Source organism: Pteropus medius, unplaced genomic scaffold (genome assembly GCF_902729225.1).
Source record: "Pteropus medius unplaced genomic scaffold, Ma_sr-lr_union100, whole genome shotgun sequence".
NCBI classification, from domain to species: domain Eukaryota; kingdom Metazoa; phylum Chordata; class Mammalia; order Chiroptera; family Pteropodidae; genus Pteropus; species Pteropus medius.
In genome coordinates, this window is record NW_024340849.1 from 3836909 (window position 1) to 3859494 (window position 22586).

A 22586-nucleotide genomic window follows, 5' to 3' on the forward strand; every position below is an offset into this window, starting at 1 on the left:
ATGAAAGAAGTGCATTTTTCCTAATATCGAAGTCATACCTCACATTTTACTCTGCTGTATTTAACTCTTTACTATTTCTTATGTATATGTAGCCAAATTGTTCACCTCCTTGGAGTTCTGAGTGACCTCCCAGCGCCCTCACTGTGCATGATGATCTGGAGGTCATGGACGCTGGTACCTAAAGTTACCAGAATGTGTGAAATGCACCACGGGAGGCTCTCTCATCATCATATGTCTATTTAATATTGATGGGAATAACATATATTTTTCTTGTGTTGATCAGGATTAATTTTCTCCTGTCCTGAATTTCCGTGACATTGTTTGTTTGTTTGTTTGTTTGTTTTCATATGCTTAAGTAATGTTACAGGGTTTTGTTTAATGTATACCTTCTTCATTTGTATCTTGCAAGCATAAAGTTTTCAAAAGTATTTCAATGTTTCAAGTAAGTCTTTTCGCACAGCACATCTAAATTTATACATACAGAATGGAAAGCATAACGATATGCACATGGTAGGCACTTAAGTTTTGCTAGACGAATGCACCAAGTTAAAAAAAAAAAGTATGGATAATGCACTTTGTTTTTATGAGGGAAAATTCCCATGCTCGTTTGATAAGCCACGCACCTCCAGAGGAACACCGGCTCTGTTAGACACACAAGAAGTAGCGACCGCCACGCCGACACGTCTGAGAATGCAAAGTCGTATCATTAATCTCGGCTTGACGGTGCGTGGTGGCCGCCATCACCTTGCCTTGCGTTTGTGACGTGAACGGTTTGCTGCCGAGCGTCGGGTTTAACTTCTCTCTCCTTTTTCTTTTTGCCTGTAGCTCCCTGTGAAGGGAACACATTCTTCTGCCACAGTAACATGTGTATCAACAACACACTGGTGTGCAATGGACTCCAGAACTGTGTGTATCCTTGGGATGAAAACCATTGTAAAGGTAATGCGTGATCCGTCCTTGACCTTCGCAGAACCCCCCGCCTGGAGGTGGGGAGGACCTTCGTGCCAACGTTTATATGTATCAGGCGGTCTTAAAAATGGAGTGGAGAGTGGCGTTTATGAACTCCGCACGCGTTTTTGTAATGGATTGGTCAGCCTTTTCCTTTGCCATCCCTCATTCTCATTTGTTAATGCTCAGTGGACCATCCTTAACCCTTGAACGCTCACTGACGGCATCTCCGTGTTAGACCCCATGGGGCCATGGAAAGGAAATGAGAGTTTTTAGCCAGTGCGTTGTTCCCTCTCAGACTTGGTGCCCCTGAGTCTGTGGTGACACCTGTCATAATTCCATTTCGTCATCATTGAACATGGCGTGCATGCTCTAGAGAGGAGGTGTATTGAAGGAACATTTATGCTTTTAAGTACTTTCGGCCGCTTAAACTCAACTCCAATGTGGTACCCAAATTATTTTCTTCCTTTCCAATGAAAATAGCTCCCCAAAGCCCTGCTCCCTCCTCTAGCCTGTGCACAAGAGTTTGTTTCTGTTGACAGCAATCCTTGGCTTGGTTATACACGTTGCATGTTTGAGTTAAACCGGATAATTCTTATTCGGATTTAATATTAACCAATTTGCAAGGGGAAGGAAACGAGGAGATCACTCATGCTCAAAGTCCAGTATTATCTATTAAAATGCCTTCTGTGGATAGGAGCAGAGAGGCAAGGCACGGCAGCCACGGTTCGTACGTGCAGTAAGAGAGGCAGATCTGGTCTGAAATATTCGCAGGCGGGATGTGAGCACTGCTGTTTCGTGTCTAAGGGATCACTTTGGACTGGGTGGGAAATTAAGTACTTTGTGAAGACTCAACACAGCACTGTTTATTCCTGTTGTCGCTGAGACTGCCTGGAACTGAGCGTCTGCAAGGCGGATGGGGAGGGGTGAGGGATGCTGGCAGCTTGCCCTCCCTGTAGCCGCAGGCTGGGTACCCTAGGGAGAGGAAGCCGGGTGTCATCGGAAGTGCCCCTGAGTCCAGCTGTTGTCAGGATGAAATGGGGGTGGCGGGAGCTTAAATGCCATAGACTCTCACTGTTCTTAAAGAAACGTAGGAGATATTTTGGAATGACTGGACCTCCCTTTGCTGTATGCCATTAGGACAATTTCCCAGGCTTTAAACTGTTGGGGTTTTTTAAACATCGTGACCAGTTAGACTCGTTTTATTCGGGAAAAGGCCCACGGGCGCCGTCATGCTGCCATCCCAGAATGGCTGTCTGGAAGTTTAATTACCTTTTGGGTTCAGGGGATGGTTCTGGCTTCGGCTCCAGTTCTCCACGTCGGGGATAAATAAGTTCAGGACAACGCAGGCCGTGTCCCAGCAGGCAGGGCGGGGAGACCAAGGGGAATCGACTGCTTTCGAACTCAGAGATCATTCCCAAATGCCAGTCAGGAGGCCTCATAAGACTTTCTGCAAACATTTCTTCACATTTAAAGCAGGGAGGGCCGTGGCTAAGGCTAGAACACAGGGTCCTTGTGAATAGTGAGCGTGGTCGTTGATTTAGAAAAATTCGTTTATGTTGCTCTAAGCCTGTAAGAATTCTGCGCTCAGCCTGTTTGGTCTTAAAGTTCTGCGTTTGCGCCTGTCCCATATTGACGCCTGGCGGGTTGTGTCTTGTCTTCCTCGTTGTTTTCACTCTCCTCGACCTGCAGAAAAGAGGAAAGCCAGTCTCCTGGACCAGCTGACCAACACCAGCGGGGCTGTCATCGGCGTGACCTCCTGCGTGGTGATCGTCCTTATAATCGTTTCTGTCATTGTGCAGATCAAACAGCCTCGTAAAAAATATGTCCAGAGGAAGTCGGACTTTGACCAGACAGTTTTCCAGGAGGTGTCTGAGCCTCCGCACTATGAGCTGTGCACTCTGAGAGGGGCGGGCGTCACGGCGGACTTTGCCGACGTGGCCGAGGACCTGGAGAACTTCCACACGCTGCGGAGGTCCTCTTCCAAATGCGTGCACGACCATCACTGTGGCTCGCAGCTGTCGGGCACCAGGGGCAGCCGCAGCAACCTCAGCAGCCGAGACGCCTCGGTCCTGGCCGAGCTGCCGCCCGCGCCCGCCAAGCCCCTCGGCCCGGCCCCCGGCAGAAGAAGCATCCTCATCATGAAACACAGCTACTCGCAAGAAGCCGCAGAGGCCTGCGACATCGACGACGTGGAGGAGGTGCCCACCACGAGCCACAGGCTGTCCCGGCACGACAAAGCCGTCCAGCGGTCAGTATCCGTAGGTTTTTTGATGACACCTCTAACCTGAGGACGGAAAGCCTTCCAGGATGTTCCGTGTTGTCTCCCCGTTCCCGTCGCTCCTTTCGTTAACGGTTTAAGCCAGCGTCTCAACTTTTTTTTTTTTTTTTTTGGTCTTCTTTTTCCGTCCTCTCGAAATCCCACAGGTGTACGTGTGTGTGGACACACGCAGACCGAAGATATGTTATTTATCTCTGCGCATAGATAATATTTATTTCCATAAAAATTAACGGTTTTAATATATTTCGCAGATTTACATGGCTAATTTGCTTCCATGTGGTTACAGATGCCCCGATCAATATTTATAGTTTTTAATATCCGAGATGATAATTGGAAAGCGTTGCCTTACCAAGGTGGTTAACCCATCTTGTAAAATAATTTTAATGTAGAAATAGCATATTTTGTGATATAATGTATTATATTTTTGGTATGAAAATGAAAATACTTTTTTGCACATATCATAGAGTACTTGTATCACGAATTATATAGGATGGCATGGTGTGCTAAAATACTAAATATTTATATTTAAACGTAGCAAAGATTAGTAGGAATATTTGCTTCATTTTCCTTTTAACATAAAGACAGTATGATCTGTATTGTATTATTAGCCATAAAATTAGTAAAAATTTTGAGGAAAGCAAATTTAAATTTAGGGATATCATTATTTTAAATCCCCAAGTCCAATCCACTTACGTTTCGTTTTGCATATTTCCTGGCATTCAGTTTGTTCTATAAATGTCTGTCCTTTCTCAATCCATCATACCCCTTGGAAACCTAAAATATTTTAGTTGATTTAATATTTTCTGCATGCCGATGGCAAAAGTCTATTTCCATCATTTTAGGAATTTTTACGAATGCTTTTAAGGAATTGTGTGCATGTTTATTTTTTGTGCAAATATCTGTTGAATGAAATAGCCGTAACATTCCAGGTTCTGCCTCATTGGGTCTCTAAGCAAACACGAATCCGAATACAATACAACTAGGGTCTAAAAGAAAGTTCAAGGTAAGCAAACGCCCTTGGCTCCTTCTCCTGCTTTGTTGTATTCTGTTCCGTTTTGTTTCGTTGCAATTGTCTGGTCGGTTTTTTTTTTTTTTTAGGGAATCAGCTACTTATTCATCACTTTCTGAGATACATGTTTCGTAACATTTCATAATGAAAAATATCATGGATTCAATGCTGGTGGAAGAATGATTCTTAATACATGTATCTTTAAAATAAATGTTAATATTTTTACCATCAAGCATTGTACTACGATGTTATTCAAAAGGATGTTCAATTGACAAGTTAAATTTTACACGTTTTAAGGTAAAGATACTAAAAATTAGTGACTTCTTCCAAGTACTACCAGAAGAAAACCAAGGTTTTCATAATGAAAAAAAAAAATCGAATATTATCTCAATATACCTGAAGTCAGTATATACAATTGCTAATAATCTGATTGATTTAATTTGGCAATATTTTACTCCAGACTCATACACTACGTGTTTGGTGGTTCTCATACAATTTGTGCCCTCTTATTTTTGCATGCATATGTAGGTTATGTCATCAGAATTAAATGCAGCATGTTACGTTGAATGCTTGATAATGCGTATAAATACCACGTGTCTCTGTGTACATCTAATGTGTCACTGGATATCACAATGGCTGCCCTTTCAGCACTTGATAGTCTGTCTCTATTAGACTAATTCGTCTCCAATAAAATTCGCTTGACAGCTAATCGCTTAAACACTCTTCAGACCTATCAACTATTCTCGAATTAGGTGACTGCATTTCCACGCTCTCTATTACCTTGATAAATTGGTGTATTTGTATGCCTTTTTCACTGGGAGAAAATGTTTTAACTGTGTTTTATTTTCAGAGAAGAACTGTTTATACAAACATGGGGACTGTGAAAAGAAAATTCTATAGTGAATTGTGAAAAGTGGACATATTTCTAAATTCATTCCACTGCCTTTATCCAAACTTAAGAATTACAGACATTTGTCATTTCTTCGGCAAGACACCCCCGCTGCACAGTGATGTGTTCATTTCGTAATTTGGTTGCTGGCCACCAAGTGCTCCTTAGTATTTAAATACATTTTGAGATTTACTGGAAACTTGAAGAAGAAATTAGTTCCTGATTAAGACTATCCCAACTTTTTTTTTTTTAATGTCAGTTTCACTTTGTTTCTATGTCGTTTTACGTCTCTGTTATATAATTGTACATTGTGTGATATGTGAAAAAAAAAAAGAAAACACAGTTTTGGATGAACTTTGTGTTACATGTACATTGTTTTCATTATATAGACTGCTTGAGACTAGTGCGTTCCTGAGCGATTTGGAACATGCTACCGGGAAAAGCGAAAACGTGGACCGTGGGAACACCAGCTAGAGGTCTTACGGACTCTAAAAACACCTGTCGTCGTATTGTGATTAAACGCAGCCAAAAGGGACGAGTAAAAGTACTAGATTGCAATAAGAACAATCTCATTTTTTTGGGTTTTCCTAGGTACCCGTTTTTGTTTCCTATCAAAGGAAAATACCCAGTTTCAGAAATAGTTTTTGAAATCAGGTATTTTACCATTTATACCCTTCGATAGAGATGTTTTTCGGTTAAGCACTTAGCAATATGATTGAATTGACAGTTTGAGAAAGTAACTGCATGTCCGTTCTGGATATTTGAGTTGGAAAAATATCCTTTTTATTAGACACATTGTAAAAAGCATGCATTCTCGAATACTACTGTTACCCTTCCATCTCTTTGTGTCATATGCTTGCTACTTGTAACTTTTTATATAAAGATATATAAAATGTATAATAATTTCCTAACTTGAGTTAAGAGAAATGTTTTCTTCTATTAGAGTGATAAAAAACTGACTTACAGAAGTACACACTTTATATCAGCTCTTTCCACATTTTAGGCTATAGGATGTCCTTTAGCACTGAGGCCTAGGTCCCCAGAATTTTATGGATTATGTTCTTGTTTTAGAACAGGAAAGTCTTTTTTAAATGCTTTAAAATCACAGGCCGTTTTATGATCCAAATTACACCACCTGAGTTGTTCTTATCCTAAGGCACACACATGACACCTGAAATCTTACTAATTCAGATGTGTTTAATATAAATAAAATCATATATTTAATTGCTGTTGAATTATATGCACACTCTATAAGTTTGATTCAGTGATTGGGTACTTTTAAAATATTGAACGTGTATTTTTAGAAAATACATTTTAAAGACCAGAATTACTATTAATCTGCTTACCAATATTTCCCAAACTGCTGAATTCTCTAGAATTCTGTCATTCAAATAGCAAAGCAGTCTGATCTATCACAGTCCAAACCTCGTAAATCAAGCAGACTTTACAAACCCAATAGACGAATTACTAGCATACGCACACCGTTATGAATTCCATTTCATATAAGTCATAAGAATAAATAAATGGAAAAGAAAATTTTGATGATAAAAACATTCAAGAATTATAACAATTCTCAATAGTCTATATTGAAAAAGTGTCAAGCCACAGAAATAATCACTCCCATGAATTTGATGAACCAGTGACTAGAAAAAAAATATATTGAACATAATGAAGAAAAACCGGTTTTTTATTTTGCTATGTATTTTTATACACATTGCTTGCTTTAAAATTTAGCCTTTTTAAATTGACTCGACTGGCTTATTTATTAACATGCCTACTTTTAGGCCTTTTAATTCAAACTTAATGCCTCCAGAGATTATTTTTTGAAGCAATTAACCATATTTTATATTACTTTATTCAGAAATCTTCATAGGGACCTATACACTTTGAATGAATAATCTCAAAAAAAGTATGATATTCATGTTAAGACTCTCTATAAGAGCAGAAAGGCAGGTGGATAAATCAGGTGAAGCACTTACAGCCACGGCCCCTGGAGCCATTCGCAGGCTGTCCCTGAGCCCCAGCTCTTCCTAAGTATACAGAATTCTTCTGACTTGCTGCTTCGCTGCTCAGAAGATATTTGTACCAGAAATCCACTAATGGAGAGACTTTAAAAAAAAAAAGAATCCAACTACATTAAGTATAATGATAAAGGTGGATGGATGGCTTACATATATTTAATATACAAAAACTCCATAGGAAAATACAAAGAAATATTTCAAATGAAGAATAGGCCTCCTTAGTGGTAATACTGAAAAATACTTAACAATGGGCCTTGACAAATCCGACAAGCAGATGGTGAGGACGCTGAGGCAGGGAGGGCCCTGGAGGGCTTCTGTGGTCCCTGCGCTGACTCTGGATGCCCGCTCTCAGGAGTGGGGGCCCAGCGTACCCAGCAGATGCTCTCTGGAGCCTCCTGGGGGACGCTCCTTAAAAGCCAGTATTGAAATCTATCCATATGTTAAAAACTTCTGTTTACGGACTGTACCAGATCATGTCACCTGAATATCATCAAACTTTGGGGTCCCTTCAGATGGGGAGATGCAGGGAGGCCAGGCATGAGATGTTTCAAGACTTGTGAAGTGTTTCGATATATTTCAAATCAAGCTATTTTAAGAAATAATTATATTTTTGATAAAGTGAATTCAAATATTACTTACATAAGTGCTTTATTAATGCCACAAGATGTTTTCCATGATGTAATTACACACTATGTTAGTTAACTCGAAAATAGCTGTTTTTTCGTTTTGTTTCTCTCTGTTTGAATTCACTTTCAAAATCTGGGAGGCCTGCCATTTTATGTAATACCTACAAAGCCCCAAATACAGCTTTTTTACTTCTCTCCAGGTGCTTTTTAGTTGCCTAATTCAAGGTCGGTGAGCTGATCTGGAAAATATGATTTTTTTTTGTACCTGATTTTATCCACATGCCATTTTTATGCATCAGATTGTGCCACAGATATGTAATGTTTGGTTTGCCATAATTAACTTCCGTTTGGTTAGATAATTAAAACGAGGCTATAAACCTAATTGAAGATCAGTATCTTTGGACTTTTAAAGAACGGTCCACATTGTGGAGATGCTGCTTTTCTGTTTCATATTATTATTTTTTTCCCATTAAAAGTATTTCACTGGGTCTGATGCCATAAACTGTTATTCTTGGTGTTTAATAAAGTTAAGTCTTCAACATCATCTGAATAGTCACGTAAGCTAGTGCATTAAATTTTCCTACTTTTTATCCCTTAGAAATTGGAATTTTCCTCAAATTTGATAGCTTTTTAAAAAATTCCACGGACGGATTTTCCTCAACCACAGACTATCACGATAAATTGCAAAATCTGATATCGGTTCCTGATACCTTTATTAAAGTAATAGCAAATGATTTTTTGGTATTTCGGCGATAAACAATAGCATTTTATCTTCGTATGAAGTTTGTATGTTTTGATGATGAAAACGAGTCGGAATCCAGCTTGGGGGGCGGGGTTAAATAAACAAAAGCTTTAAAATCATCCGCATCCTAAACGCCTGTGCTTTGAAAACTGGGTTTCGGTTTCGTGTAACTTCCCCGAAGCGTGTTCGTTTTTTCGCCACGTCTGTTGCTCACCCGTCCCTGCCCTTGGTTATGTCTGTCTCACTCATGACATAGAGGCCCTTAACCATTTGTTACATAGATAAAAAAGATCAAAGATTCAATTAACTATTAATATCTTACCCATTTGATTAATATTTCCCATGCCTCTCTTAAAGTTTGAATAAAGTAGCAACATAAATGATATTGTTAAAATAGCGAAAGGTGTGTTTTTGTAAAAAAAAAAAAAACCTGTTTAATAAATAGGAGGCCCTTTGTTAATATAGCATTATCCTGATTAATTTTATTAATGAGTTTGCTTAAGCTGTATTATGGATTTTTTAAAAAACTGAATTATATCATTGAAATAAATAGGATAATGAAAGAAATACAGGTGATGGATGTCGGACACTCTTAACATCATTATTTTTCATCGTGTCCTCTGGTTCTGTGCTTCCTAGTGTGTTATTAAAGAATCACACTCTTCATATGTATTTAATTCCTCATGGGTGTGAATAAATGCAACATGCTTCGGACGTCTGGCATTTACTAGGGTTGATTTCTAGAAGGTTCTTATTCCTGCTCTAATAGGATCGTTTGATTAAACCACTCCTGAAACCCATGATCATTGTTCAGTCAACATGCTCTTACCTGTCCCCAACTCCTGCCGCCTCCGCAAGCTCTGAAGCATGTTGTTTTATTTTTCTATTTAAAAATTCATTTTTTTGCCCTCCTAGTAATAGTCACAGATATAGACACAAAATATACAATGGACCGGAAAACATAACATGTAAATTGTTTAAAAAACAACATTCCTATTATGTCACATTATACGATTTGTACTCTTCATTCACTTTCTCATAAGTTAAGTTTAATATCAACACAGTCAGCCTTTTTTTGAGCCCGTACGGTCTATATTGGCAGTCTGGAGGGGAACGGAGTTATGGAGCCTCATAGGAGAAAAGGTGCTTAGAGGAGCTGTATAAGGAAAATGAAGCCCAAAATTATTTGCTAAGTTTTCCATCTCGGAAAGCTAATTAGTTCCTTCCTTCTAATTTAGTATGGAAGATAAAAATATATTCGACTGTCAAGAGTATGTGATACAGATGATGTTTTATAATAAAAAAGTTAGCATACATATGGGGATAAGTATAAGTACTCACGGGGACAAGGGACGCTTAATGAATAGTTGTGCTTCTAAGCTGGAAATCACCGTCGAGAAGAACGAGAAGTTTCTACCCAGAGAGACTTGACAGGGAGCCCCCTTGGGGGTGGGGGGGGCAGGGGGAGGAGCGTGCGTTTGAGCTGGGCTGGAGCCCAGGAGCAGACAAAAGGAGAGACAATAAGCATAGTCGGAAGAATAGGTTGACATGGCACGTCATGATTTCTGAGCGCATGTAATGCCATCCGAAGGAATTCACCTTTTCTTCAGAGGAGACTATTTTAATGTCTCTTAGCAAAGTATGGGTTAAAAACTGTATTTTAAGTAGAATCCTTGGACAACGGTGAGTTTACTAAATTGAATGAGGCTAGAATAAGTAAAGGAATTCAAAACAATACAGAAAAAAAAAAAGACTAAAAATTGAATGCTATGTGCTAAACACCATTCTGAGTGTTTTACACGTAAGTATTTCCTTAGTCATTTTAGCAATTCTATGACTAATAATAATACTTGTTACAGTAGCGGTGGTTATTGTTATAATGCATTATACGTGAGAAGAGAGTTTGGGTAAGTTTTCTAAGATCGCACAACAGGGAGTGAAAAACCCAGCTCTGAACCCAAGCGGTTAAGCCAGAGTCAGCCGGCAGCCCTGACCCTGTGTGACACGGCGCTTTGGTATTCGACATCGTATGTTTCGCCGGAAGAAGTTGGTACTTACTCTAGTGACCGCGAGTTTTCTGTTTCTTCATCTGTAAAAACACGTATTATTTTTACAGCACCTTCTCTCCGCCCTATAGCCTTTGAGGTCAAAGGACAATTCACTGGAAGATATTTTTTATACTCTATACAATGTTGTAAATAAACCATTTTTCCTAAGTCATGCGTAAGCTTTATTTCGTGATTCACATGGAGCAAATGAATTGCCTGTGAAGAACAGAGGAGACGAGTGACTTCCAAGGCCCAAAATGTCTCCCGAAGGACATTTTCTCCAGGGCTGGTTTCGTCATGTCATCTTCTGGAACAGCGTTGGACTCCGGAGCTCCGAAGTGACCCCAAATCCCTGCTCAGCAGGTGGATCCCGAAATAGAAGGAAGTCCTTTTCTTACTCCCAGATGCTTGTGTGGTGTGAATTCTGGAGATCGCGTGGTCGTGGATAAGCGAGCACGTAGAGGGGTTTGGAGAAGCTGCAGTCTCGTGACCATAACTACGACATCAAAATGTGCTGCAATGCAGTGAACGTCGCTCTTCCACGGGACCAGTTCCAATTCAGATTTAAGTTCACTTCCTGCTGTGTATCATGCTTTCAAAAACGTTGCTGGAATCCTCTGTGAGCTTCATTTTCTCTTTCTGGCAAACGGAGAAGACCGTGTCCGTGAACAAACAATGGGAAATCGGTGGTTCCGACGTGGGGCCCTTGTCTTCACCTTTGGGGATTCCACGGAATCCCCACGGATTCAGAAAACATGGGAAAAGACCTCCTCTTTCCAAGGCACTAACCGGCTGGCGTCAGTTTGTGAGGGTTATTACGACAGGACCGAAGAGAAGGAACGTCGGGCTTAGCGGGCCTGGTAGCTCTTGCCACGTCACCTCTGGGCACCAGTGAAGACACACCATACCAGGCTGCTGTTAACGATGTGTAATTGAGACTTGCTAATTTCTAGCATAAACGTATTTGAAGATGGGCATCGGGACTGACCGATTTGGGCATCCTTCAAAATCACTGCTAAGTGCGTCATCAATATGAGCAAATGAGTAAAAAACCTTACATTTAAACAAATTAAATAAATAAATTCTTTATTTGTCACAGAAGCACTGTCCTGACCTGACACCAGGCTTTTATTTACTAGTCGTTCCTCGTAGAAGCTGCAGAACTAAGCCAGATTCTGAAGAAAGCCCAAATAAGTACTATTTAATAAGCCTGGTTATAGGAACATCATCTTTCTCTCTTTAAAAGAAATGTAATTTGCGGATTGTGTTTTCAAAACACACATAATAACAATAATAATAATACTGTCGATGCATATTATCATCATCAATAAAGAGTAATATTAAAGCACAAAAACTTAGAATAACATTTAAATAGAATTGTTTGCAGTACATATCAGCTCGGTATACTTAGAAACCATGGGTCATTCCAGATTTTTTGTTTCTCACATATGCTAACTCTACAAATGAGTGTCTTTTTTAAAAATTACTCTTTAAAAGGCAGCTTTTCCAAGTAGATCATGACTATTAAGCTATATCCTATGAATACGTTTTCATATAATATACTTGCCCATTTTTCTGAAAGGACAGACTTCATGTCTTAAAAGAAGATTAGTTAATGAACTGATTAATTGATTTTGATCATATTAAAGTATTTTATACAATTTTAAAGCATTTTCTCTCTCTCTTCCTTTTCTATAGCCAAGCTTTTTCTCCCAACGATACTGAGACCTTTATAAGCCATCTAGGTATTTCCTGAGCAGATGCTCACCCTTCCGTCACTGTAAATAGGCATGATTTTTTAAGAGACTGTGCCGGTTGGTAAGATATTATTTCTCATCTTCAAATCGACCCTGCTCTGAGTTACTAGGGCTGGGCCTCTGCAAACGGACTAGTCCTTTGCCAGCTGATTCCCATTCAGACCTAACAGGGCAGAAGAGGAAGACTGAAAGACACAGGAGGATGTAATCATAAGGGGCTCCCTATTCTGTTGCTCCCCGTCCCTGTCTGCATCATCTAAGAAAAGGCACGAGGATCCAACAGCAGCCTCCAGGTTCTTTAGCCCTTGGGGACCACGCCTCCTTGCACCCTGAGAGGCACCTACAGTAGCCACCTCCTCTGCTCTGAGCCCTGCCTCTGCATGACGCCTTCTCGATTCCAGATCCTGAAAACCCGTTTATTCCCACTGTTCCCTCGTCCCGAGGCTGGTCAGGCTTTGGAGAGCTTCTCATCTATGTGTCCCCTCCTTATTCCCCTCTGTTCTCCCGGGCCCCCGCCCCCCACACTGTGTAGCAGGCTCCCCTCATCTGTTCACGTAGTGGGTATGTTTTCTGTTTCACCGATCAGATGGAGTTTAACTTACGTTCTTTGCTGAGGGCATTTGAAAATTTGCTCTGAAATTCTTTTGCTTAACTTCTGAAACTTTGCTAATTAAATTTCACCCTATAAAAAAGCATCTGGCTCGGTGATTTCTGGAATATGATTTCTACAGCACGAGCTATTAAACGTGACATGGCCACAATACACATGTCCATAATGAACATGCATTCTCTTTCGTGGCGTGGGTATTTCTCAGTTCTCGTGGGGATCTAAATGGGACGTCGTTTATCTTAAAATGGCACTGAAATGAGAAAGCATCACAGATCCTCTTTGTAATTTATATTTCTGAACTGGCCAACTCTAGACAACTTCTTAATTCATTTCCGTGGATCGTAACCATCTCCTGCAGATTTCTAAACTGTACTTTATTCTCTGTTTTCAGAATGGCAGGACAGTGTGACGCACTCCCGCCTTCAAGAGAGCCCAGTGCCCCTGCCTGTGTCCCTTAGCATTCCCCGGGGGCGTTAGCAGCTTCAATTCTAACCCATCAGCCATGGGCTTGGAAAGTTAACATCTTACGACTTCGGTTTTTCACAGGGAATGACTTCAGATCTGATCACCTGGTGATAAGAATTTTAATCTTTCTAAAGTCAGCCAGCATCACACTTTTATCTAAAGGGAACAGGGAGAGAAGGAAACGTGGCTGATAGGCGAAGGGAGTGATTTTGACTTTTCGTCGGTGAACCCAGCTGAACTGCACTATTTTGAGGAAGGGAATGTTTGTCTATTTGTTTTTGTCATAAAAGTTTTCCAAGAATGAGGTGGATGCTATAAAGATTTTATATATATATATGTCTTTTTAAAACCTGGGGGCTGAAGCAGTACCCTCCAGGAGGAATAGCAGCGAATGTAAATTAAAAATGCTTCCATGAATAACTAAACTGTTAACGAATATTAATTATGGTAATGATACTACTCCTTTATATAGAGATGATTAGAGTATTAGAGGTGACCGTGGAAATATGTGGTTTTAGACAAGATGAGGCAACTCAGTAAGAATTGAATGTGGATGTTAGCGTATTTAAGTTATATTTCTCTGCTAACTTCTATTGTGTTCAACTCCTTAAATTATTAACATCATTTACTTTGTTTTCTGGCAACTTATTCTTGGAACAAATAAAACAGTAACAGACTTAAAGGATGCTACTTCTTTTTAGAAGGGCAGTGATCGCTCTTTTAATGAATATCCGTTCCTAAACACGGTACACTTCTGTTGACCACTTGTTATCATTTCTTTTCTCGCACTTTGTCCTCTGTGCCCATCACCCCCACCCCTCCAACAGCAATGACAAAATGCTGCGCCCCAGGTCCCACACGCGCTGTTATGCAAACCGCACCTCCTATTACACGCATGTTGTATAGAGTGACCTGTTTTTTTGGTCCCTTATCAGGAATATTTCTTATTTGTGTACATTTACAAATAACTGGGGTGACCTTGTTGCTACAACTGCCAGCAAATGACTCTCATCAGCCACCATCGAGTCCGTGCTCGGCGTCAAGTCTAGATGTAAATTTACGTTTTCACGTCACTTGCGTGTCTCAGTCCTTGCCAGCATCTCCCTGCCTCCTCGGTCTTCTCTGGCAGTGACAATGACCAGAAGAAAAAGAGAGGCAGCTCCTTACCTCCTAATACAAGGGAACGATGCCGAACGATCTCCACAGCGGAACGTGGGCATGTCGCGAAGGGTACCAGGAGCACATAGAGAGTGTGCGAACTGTAAGTCATCCGAGAGGCAGCTCAGGCAAGCTGCTGGCTTTCGAGATGAGAGTTCCTGGCCAGAAAAGTCAAGTTACTTCCCCGAGAACACAGTTTCGTTCTTCTCATTGCTGGCGTGATGTCGCTCGCGTGATGCCCCACGTGGTCTGCGACGTGAATTGTGTCAGGTGGAGACAGGACAGACCCCGGCACATCCGCCAGGCAGGTTTCATGTTCCAAGACCACGCATGTCATTCCATACTAACGAACTCTAAAAAGGGAGGATATTGTCTCTTTATAAAGAAAAACGAAGTACTAGGTCTCTTCGGTCATAATGTTTTAGAATTTCGTGCATGTGGACGCCGCAGCCCCTGTGGCTTCCCAGTCATCAATCAACTCAGAGCTTTAGGTGTCGACTTTGTCACAGCAGATAAACGTCCTTTTGGCTTGTGGAGATTTTGGAGTTTTTTCAAGAAACCAGATGGGTTCTAATTAATGCAGTCACTACACACAGCCTACCTCTTTTTATTCCTAATTGGCAGCCTGAGAGCCATTTGGGATATTCCCAAGGAGCCTCTTCTAGGAAACTGCCATTTGCATTAATTACCTGTGTGGTATGAGTGAGGGAGCAGGTAAGGGGCCGTTAGAAGTGAGGCGAGGATGACAAACTCAGTTCTCTGCACCTTTAGACTCTTCCGATGCACGAATGGTTTTGTTAAAAGGGGGTTGGTACCCCAACGCCATCTAGACTCACTCACTGTTGTCGCTGTCTCAGCCTTTTCGTGACAGAATCTCAGTTTCATTCGGAGCCTCGGTGTGCCCGGCCAAGCGCTCACCTCCCCAGTTCTAGTCAACGATACATAAGTCAAGTCCGCTGAGTGCGGATTCTGCGAAGGCCAGTTTTTGACACACACACACAGACACACACACCAAAAAATAGGACTCAGGTGGCCCATGACTTTTCTTTACTCTTCTTCCCACTTGGGCTGCAGACATGGTGCCTGAAGTTGAAGAAGTTATTTTGATTTCATAAGGACAAAGTCCCCATGATAAGAGGTTGGTAGGGCAGACACACGGACAGAGCCCAACACGGAATGGCCGCGTGCGTCCACGCCCTGCTCTGGGCTGACCTCTGTGACGAAAGGCCCAAATCCCCGTTTTGGCAAACCAGTTCCTCACTGATCCCCCAAGCCCCATGGATATCTAAGCCCTCCCTGGAATGTTTTTGTCAATTCAGTCAAAGAAGTCTTATATCTTACTGATCGCCTTCGCTTGTTTGTGGTAATAAGTCTGTCCGTTGTCAGGAAAACAGGTGAAAACGTTCAGCCCCTCACATTCCCCTCAGCACACCCCCAATCTCCTCACGAGAATCATTGGTGAGTAAATAAGACTTTTCTGAAGAGCCGACGATCACGGGGAGCGTTTCGTGTTGTTGTACCCAACACACATTGGAAATCAGAGATTTTCCATTTTGTCTGTCTTCTTGGACTCCACAAACTAGAGGTTTGGGGGGACAATGTTCCATGTGAAGACTAGTGAACGATCTCTCCCCAGATCTTCTCTCCAGCCCTCCGTTCCCACTTTTATGCTTTTTCTACAACTTCTCCGTGAGCCGTTGCGTTCCTGCTTTTGAACCCGTCAGACCAACACAGCCTGGCTTTGCACTTCAGCTGTGTATTAAGGTATTATATGTTGCTATATATATATATATATATATATATTTTTTTTTTCTTTTTTAGAAAACGTCTTATTGTTGTTTTGCTAAGAAGAGTATTGGTTATAGTTATTAAGTGATAAGGATCGTTTTCACTTTATTATAAGGAATAACTTATGGACACACATTAATACGGGTTATGTCTAGTTTTATATTTCTAAAAATGTCTACATGGGCCTTAGTAATTAAAGTTCTACTTCAAAGGGTAGATGGAGCCTTTACAAATGGCTCCAAAAATATCAATAGGACCTCAGAAGATTTTGAAGAGGGTCACCCAGTGGGAAATTCAGATGGTCTGGAAGGCACTTAGTTGATGTGCAATCATTTATATCTTTTTATGTCCCTGATTTTTCATCTATTAAACAAATAATAGCACTGTAGTCATTATATTAGCTTCGAATAATAATGAGGCTGTAAGTATCGGTCGTCTGAGACAAAGAAATTATATATAAGATGGCAGAGTTGTTGATTTTCTGTTGAGAAAGATGACAAATCTTCGTTTCTAGATTCATGGACTCTAACTTTTTAACCCAAACTAGATCTCATCATTTTAACCCAAACTAGATCTCATCTCAATTTCATCATTGCAATTCCCCTCAAATTTCCTTTCTCGGTATAGATTCCGCCGAGTATTAATTCAATAAACGAGCTTTTTATCCCAGGCAGTGATAATTACACCGTTCAGTTGCATCGCTACGTGGTGGTTCCTGCTAAACGGTAACACAGAATCGAGCCCTCCCAACAAACACCCCAAACAGAGAGTTCTCCTGTGAGGAACTCCTCAGGTAGTACGCCACCCCCAGCGCACCAACGAGAGGGTGGCTTCGGAACGACTCATTTTAAAGTGATGCTCCCTTTCTCTGCAAGCGAAATCATCTGTGAATAGTTAGTTACGTGAGAGAAAACAAGAGAAAAGAGGTGATGAGTGACAGTTTGCAATGCAGCTGACGCTCGTTCACCTACATCAGCACCCAGCAGCCCACAGAGACGCCACGCAGATAAAAGCAGGACAGTCCCCGACTCAGGTTTCAGAGTTCTTATACAGCCGTGAGCTCTGAGGACTGAACGTTTGCATTTTAGAATCGGAGTCGAGATTCTGTTTATAATCTAGAAAGGAGAAATGCGTTTGCTTCATTCTGTTTTTATTCCAGAAATGATAGACAATCAAATCAGTAGATACAATTAGGTAAAGGCTTTTCATGCTTTTTAATTTCCACACGAAAGAAAACTCCAGCTTCGTCTTGAAATCCTTGTACGTTTCTCCGATGAGGTAAGTGAATTTTTTTTACCTTTACTATCCAATTATTTTGGCATGAGATGTAGAGTTGTCTATATTTGAGGAATGCATATTGCTTTGGAAAACAATATGGGATTGAAAATGTTGGCCCTGATATAATAACGCATATCTCTGACTGTATCACTGTTTTTCTCATCACGCACGATGTTTCTTTCCAATCTTCGTAAAAAAAAAAAAAAAACAACTTAAATTACAAAAAACCATTTACTATTTTATGACTTATGTCTTTAATGATATGCTTTGTGGCCAAGTTCGGGCAGAAGCAGGTAAGTCAACATTGTGCAGATGCAATTGACCTCATGCAGAAGCAGAAATGCCTCGTGAAAGAAGTTTTACTAAAAATACTTTTGTAACACATAAAACTAACACCATGTGATAGTATAAAAAATGCACTGACTTTATTGATCTCTTTAAAGCGTTAGATTGAGACTTTCAGAGGTTTTTCGAGATAACCACATTATAAAGAGGGCTAGAACTGAGAGTCATTTTATGACTTACAGTACAGAATAGCATAATCAGTCCGATATTTTTATAGCTACTGCTTAAGTGCTTACAATATGCCAGGAGTAGTGCTGACCAAGTCCCAGGCATTGTCCTACGTGACCCTACGAAATAAGTATTATGATTTTGCCCATGTTAAAGATGAGAGTGTGAGGCTTAGAAAGACTCAGGATGTTGCCAGGTAACTCTGCTGGGGTTAGACACCCTCTGCTTAACGACAAAACTCATATTCTTAGCCACACGCTCGCTCTCCTGCAAGCCTGCCACTGAGTTGTTATTTCTTCTCAATACGAGACTTTTATCTCTGTGTTTCTGGTTAATACTCTTCTTAATGATTTTAAAAATGATCTCTGAAATTTATATGATAAGAGGGCGACATTTTAGAGTACTTCTGGGTTCAAACAAGGTAATTCTAAGGAGACACGTCCCGGCTCTGTTTGAGATGACATGCTTTGTAGGGACGTCACTGTGTTCTCGGTGTGACGAGGCTGACCCTCCTGCCGTAAATCCACGTGTGTCTGGTTGAAGAGAGACTCTCAGGGGACGGGTCTGTGATTGTCACTCTCCTCCCCCGACTGAAAAGCCATCCAGTGTCTGTGCCCAGCGGGCCGTGTGGCTGCTGCCTCTATTTCAGCTGATGATTCGGGGATCTGCCGTCTCGTAATTTCTCACGAAGTTCGCAAACCAAAAATTTAAGCTGGGCTTCAAAAGAGCTTTCCCCGGAGACTGCAGCCTATGGCTGACTCCAGTTCTCCATCTAGAACACAGAAATGAGAATGCTTAGCGATACCGCGGTGGGATGTCGTGAATGATTAGTGACAAGGACGTGGCCCGTTAGCGTCGTAGGTCACTGCTAAGAATCCTTTAGCCTCTGCTGTGCTCTGCCACGAGTCGGAGGCCTGAGCGTGGGCCTCCTCCGTTCTGAGCTCTGGAAAGAGTTGCAACCTCCGCATGACGGGTACAGGTCAGCCTGTCGCCCTCTGCACCGCCTTATTTTTGCCTAGTTATCATGATCCTTGGCAAAGTCTATTTGGTTGTTTATCCCCCGTCATCCCACGCTTTCCGGGTCAGCTGCGTGACGGCCGGGCGTTTGCGTGCTTTGCTCACTGCGGTGTTCTCAACGCAGAAAGGCAGCTTGGGACTTAGTCAGCATTCACGGAACACGCTAAGTGCAGAGATAGGAGGTCGGCATCGCTACGTTAACCACCCGGAGATTCTTTCCCAAGCGCCTGCTTCTCAGAATCACCCACGTGGCCCACACGCGATTTTTGACATTTCTAAGGTAGAGAAAAATGTCGTCCTTCAGGAAGTCTTACCAAACAACTATAACTCAAGAAAACCAAGATCTAATTTGCTGCATAAAAACATCTGAATAGAAGGTGACAGAAATATATCTGTCCGATCTAGTATTAGTTTATTACGTAAGATCGTTCTGAGACATCTGGCAAATGGCACCTATGTTGCGTGCCCAGTTTGTGTTAGCCATCTTTCTTCACAAAGCAAAGCATATACATTTTGATTGATCCAGGAAACCAGAACTGTTTCAAATCTCAAATCTTTTTCCTTCCAAAGCCTCGCTAAGTTGCCTCTGGACCCTTTGCAGATAAACTTGCTATTGATCAAGATTGTTTCTGATACCATTTCTGTCTTGTTTGTGGCCCAGCCTGGTTTTGTCTGCGTGAGTCTGTCTTACCTGTTGCAGAGTGTTTGGGAGACTCTACTGGGTGATATTTTAGAAACCTGCATTACTATCGCGTACTGTAACTCATTCTACAAATGCAGTGTACTATTATTATAATCAAAAACCAATTGGTTTTTTAATTGATTATTGGCATCCCATGGCCATGGGGATAACGTGCCTTGATTCCATAAAATTTCAATGAATGACCGTGACAGGGTAGGCATGATGTCTCATCGTATCAGCCACTTTCTGTGGGGTGTCACTTCCTGTCCAAGATTCCGTCATAGCTCATAGGAAGATACATGATACCCTGATTTCGCAGATTTAGGAATCAGATGTATAAACAACACACATCTATTGAATCAAACTCATTTTAAGGACTAGGAAACTAACACTCTAAGCGGGGTCTGGCTCGCCTGCTTAGTGACCATGCAAAGTCTAGAACTTAATTTGCTGAGATTCGTGGTACGAACAGAGCAAGCAAAGAAGCCAGGATTTGCTTTGTCTCTTACGAGCCGCCTTATGCAGTCCTCCTTCTCGTCCTCCTCCTCATGCTATGCCTGCTGGGAACGCAAAGGCCTGGTGCGTGTCGCGTTTCCAGCCTGACGATGCGTTTCCTTGGTAGACGCAGGCTCCACACGTCCCCATGGCCAGGGCCAGCACCTGTCCTCTCCCTGGCTCTGACAACATCCACCTGTCAGCGAGGTCTGCAGCCTGGCCCTGTGTCAGCCGAGGGAAGTGCGGTCCCGTGCAGAAACCCTGAACGAACAAACCAGACTTCTCTTTGACACTGGCAGTTCCAGGACAGGGATAAACGGTCCGATCAGAAGTAAATTAAGAATTGACGGAAGCAGCTTCTACTACCAGCTCCGCTACGTACCGGCTGCGACTCTGAGTAAATCACTGAGCTCTGTGATGTCCCCCTGTGTAAAATTAAATTAAATAAAAAATAGATTTCAAAGGCCCCTTCCAGCTCTAAAATTTAGTTTATAAGTCAAATTGAAAGTGCCTGCCTAAGGCATTCATATATTGCTCACAGTTTCCCAATAAACTGCTTTCCAATAAATAAACTGCCCTAAGGCAATTTGAAAATGGCCTCTCTCTCTCTCCCTCTCTCTCTCTCTCGCTCTCCCTCCCTCCCTCTCTCCCTCTCCCTCCCTCCCTCTCGCTCATTCTCCGTCCCTCATTTTAGATTCAGAATATACTGGTTACACACTAATTATCCTATCTGTTGCACCGATTCCGACTTGTCTCATCCTTTGCCTTTTTCTCTTATTGTCTGAATTAAGGTGAGCTTTCGCTCGGGGGCCGTGGGTGCAGGTGAGGGAAGTGGCTGTCGCCCCTCACAGAGGGCTCCGGGGACAAGGCGCTTTGCCGGCATGGCTCCTGCTGGGACGCCGGAGTTGTCTTATCTGTGCCGAGCAGCTGGCGGCTGAAAGCTGCATGTCCTGCCGCTTGATCTCGCGTGTTCTGATGGGTGTTGACACCTGTCGGTGAGTTTCGTGCCCGCCCCCCACCCCCTTGCATTTAACAGCGGCAGCGTGAGGTGGAAACCACGGTGTTCATTTGCCATGAGGCAGAGCAGATGGCACTTTAATTTTTTTCTTATGTAACAGTCACTAGCGGGGTTTGAGGTGCTCATCGTATGAACTAATAAATCACAGTGGGTCGGCGACGGTTACCCACAGACCGTCAATCCGCCAGGACTTCGTCTTTTAAATGCAACAACCTCGTCGTTTTCCCTCCCATATTACGTGCAAAAAAGACACCGACTGTAAATTTCTCTGTGATATTGTGATTTATAGTAAAGGTATAGTTGGTCTTTGTCTCCTTTCTGGCACAGAGCCCCTATAACCCTTGGGATTTCTTAGATGAAGACAGTAACCACATGTCTTTTCTTAGGTTAATGATGTGGCTTTTGGAACACACCTAAGGATGAAGCTGGTGGCCAGAGCAGCCGAGCTAGAGATGTTTGGACCATTCAGTCCCACTCCAAAAAGGGGAAAGGGCTGGAGGCTGAATCAATCTCCAGGAGCCAATGAGTTAATCGATCGGTTAATCGATCATGCCCTTGTAGTGAAGCCTTCATTGGAACGCAAAGGGACAACCCGCCTCCCCTTTTGCCAACAGCTTCCACGCTGGGAAGCCCGGACCCTCATGCCTGCCACCGTGCCAGGCCCCGACCCCCACGAGGATGCCAGACCCTTGATTCCCGGCCTCGCCCTGTGTCTTTCTCCCTCTCACTGCTGATTCCTGTTGTTTAACGTCTTTCATGGTAAATTGGTAATCAAGTGAGTCATCCGGTTTCCTGCGAGCTGTTCTAGCAAATTAACCGAACCCAAGGAAGGGGTCTTGAGAACCTCTGCTTTGTGGCAGGTCAGTCAGAAGCACAGGTAACAACCTGGCCTTGCGAGTGGCATCTGAAGCGGAGAGCAGTCTCATGGGATGGGGCTCTTTACCTGTGGGATCCGAGGCTATGTTCAGGTAGACAGTGTCAAGGTGGAGAGGAACTGTTGGACACCCGAGGCATCTGAGTGTTGGGGAGCCTCCACACACACCTCGGAACTCTGGCCAGGAACGCGTTCACCTCCCCAAAATATTAACTCAGGGTTCTAAAATGTTTGTCAGACTTTTAGAAAGTACTTCGACTGTCTTCCTTTCCTCTTTGAAGCTAAATTGTAATCAGAGTTGCAGAATTAAATCTGTCATGTTCCTTCAAAAAAGGAGGCCACTCTAAGGTCATAGCTTATTACCTAG

The 22586-nt window shown here is 42.2% G+C and overlaps 1 protein-coding gene across 1 annotated transcript in view; it reads left to right on the forward strand.

The window, feature by feature from the left end:
• The window catches only part of NETO1 (neuropilin and tolloid like 1), a 76917-nt gene extending 71003 nt beyond the window's left edge, over positions 1-5914 (forward strand). Inside the window, exons 8-10 of the mRNA XM_039839630.1 lie at positions 826-939; positions 2641-3199; positions 5517-5914. Coding sequence (XP_039695564.1) covers positions 826-939; positions 2641-3199; positions 5517-5601 — 758 coding nt within the window. The 3' untranslated portion in view covers positions 5602-5914. The remainder of the gene's footprint in view (positions 1-825; positions 940-2640; positions 3200-5516) is intronic.
• Positions 5915-22586: the final 16672 nt, after the last annotated feature.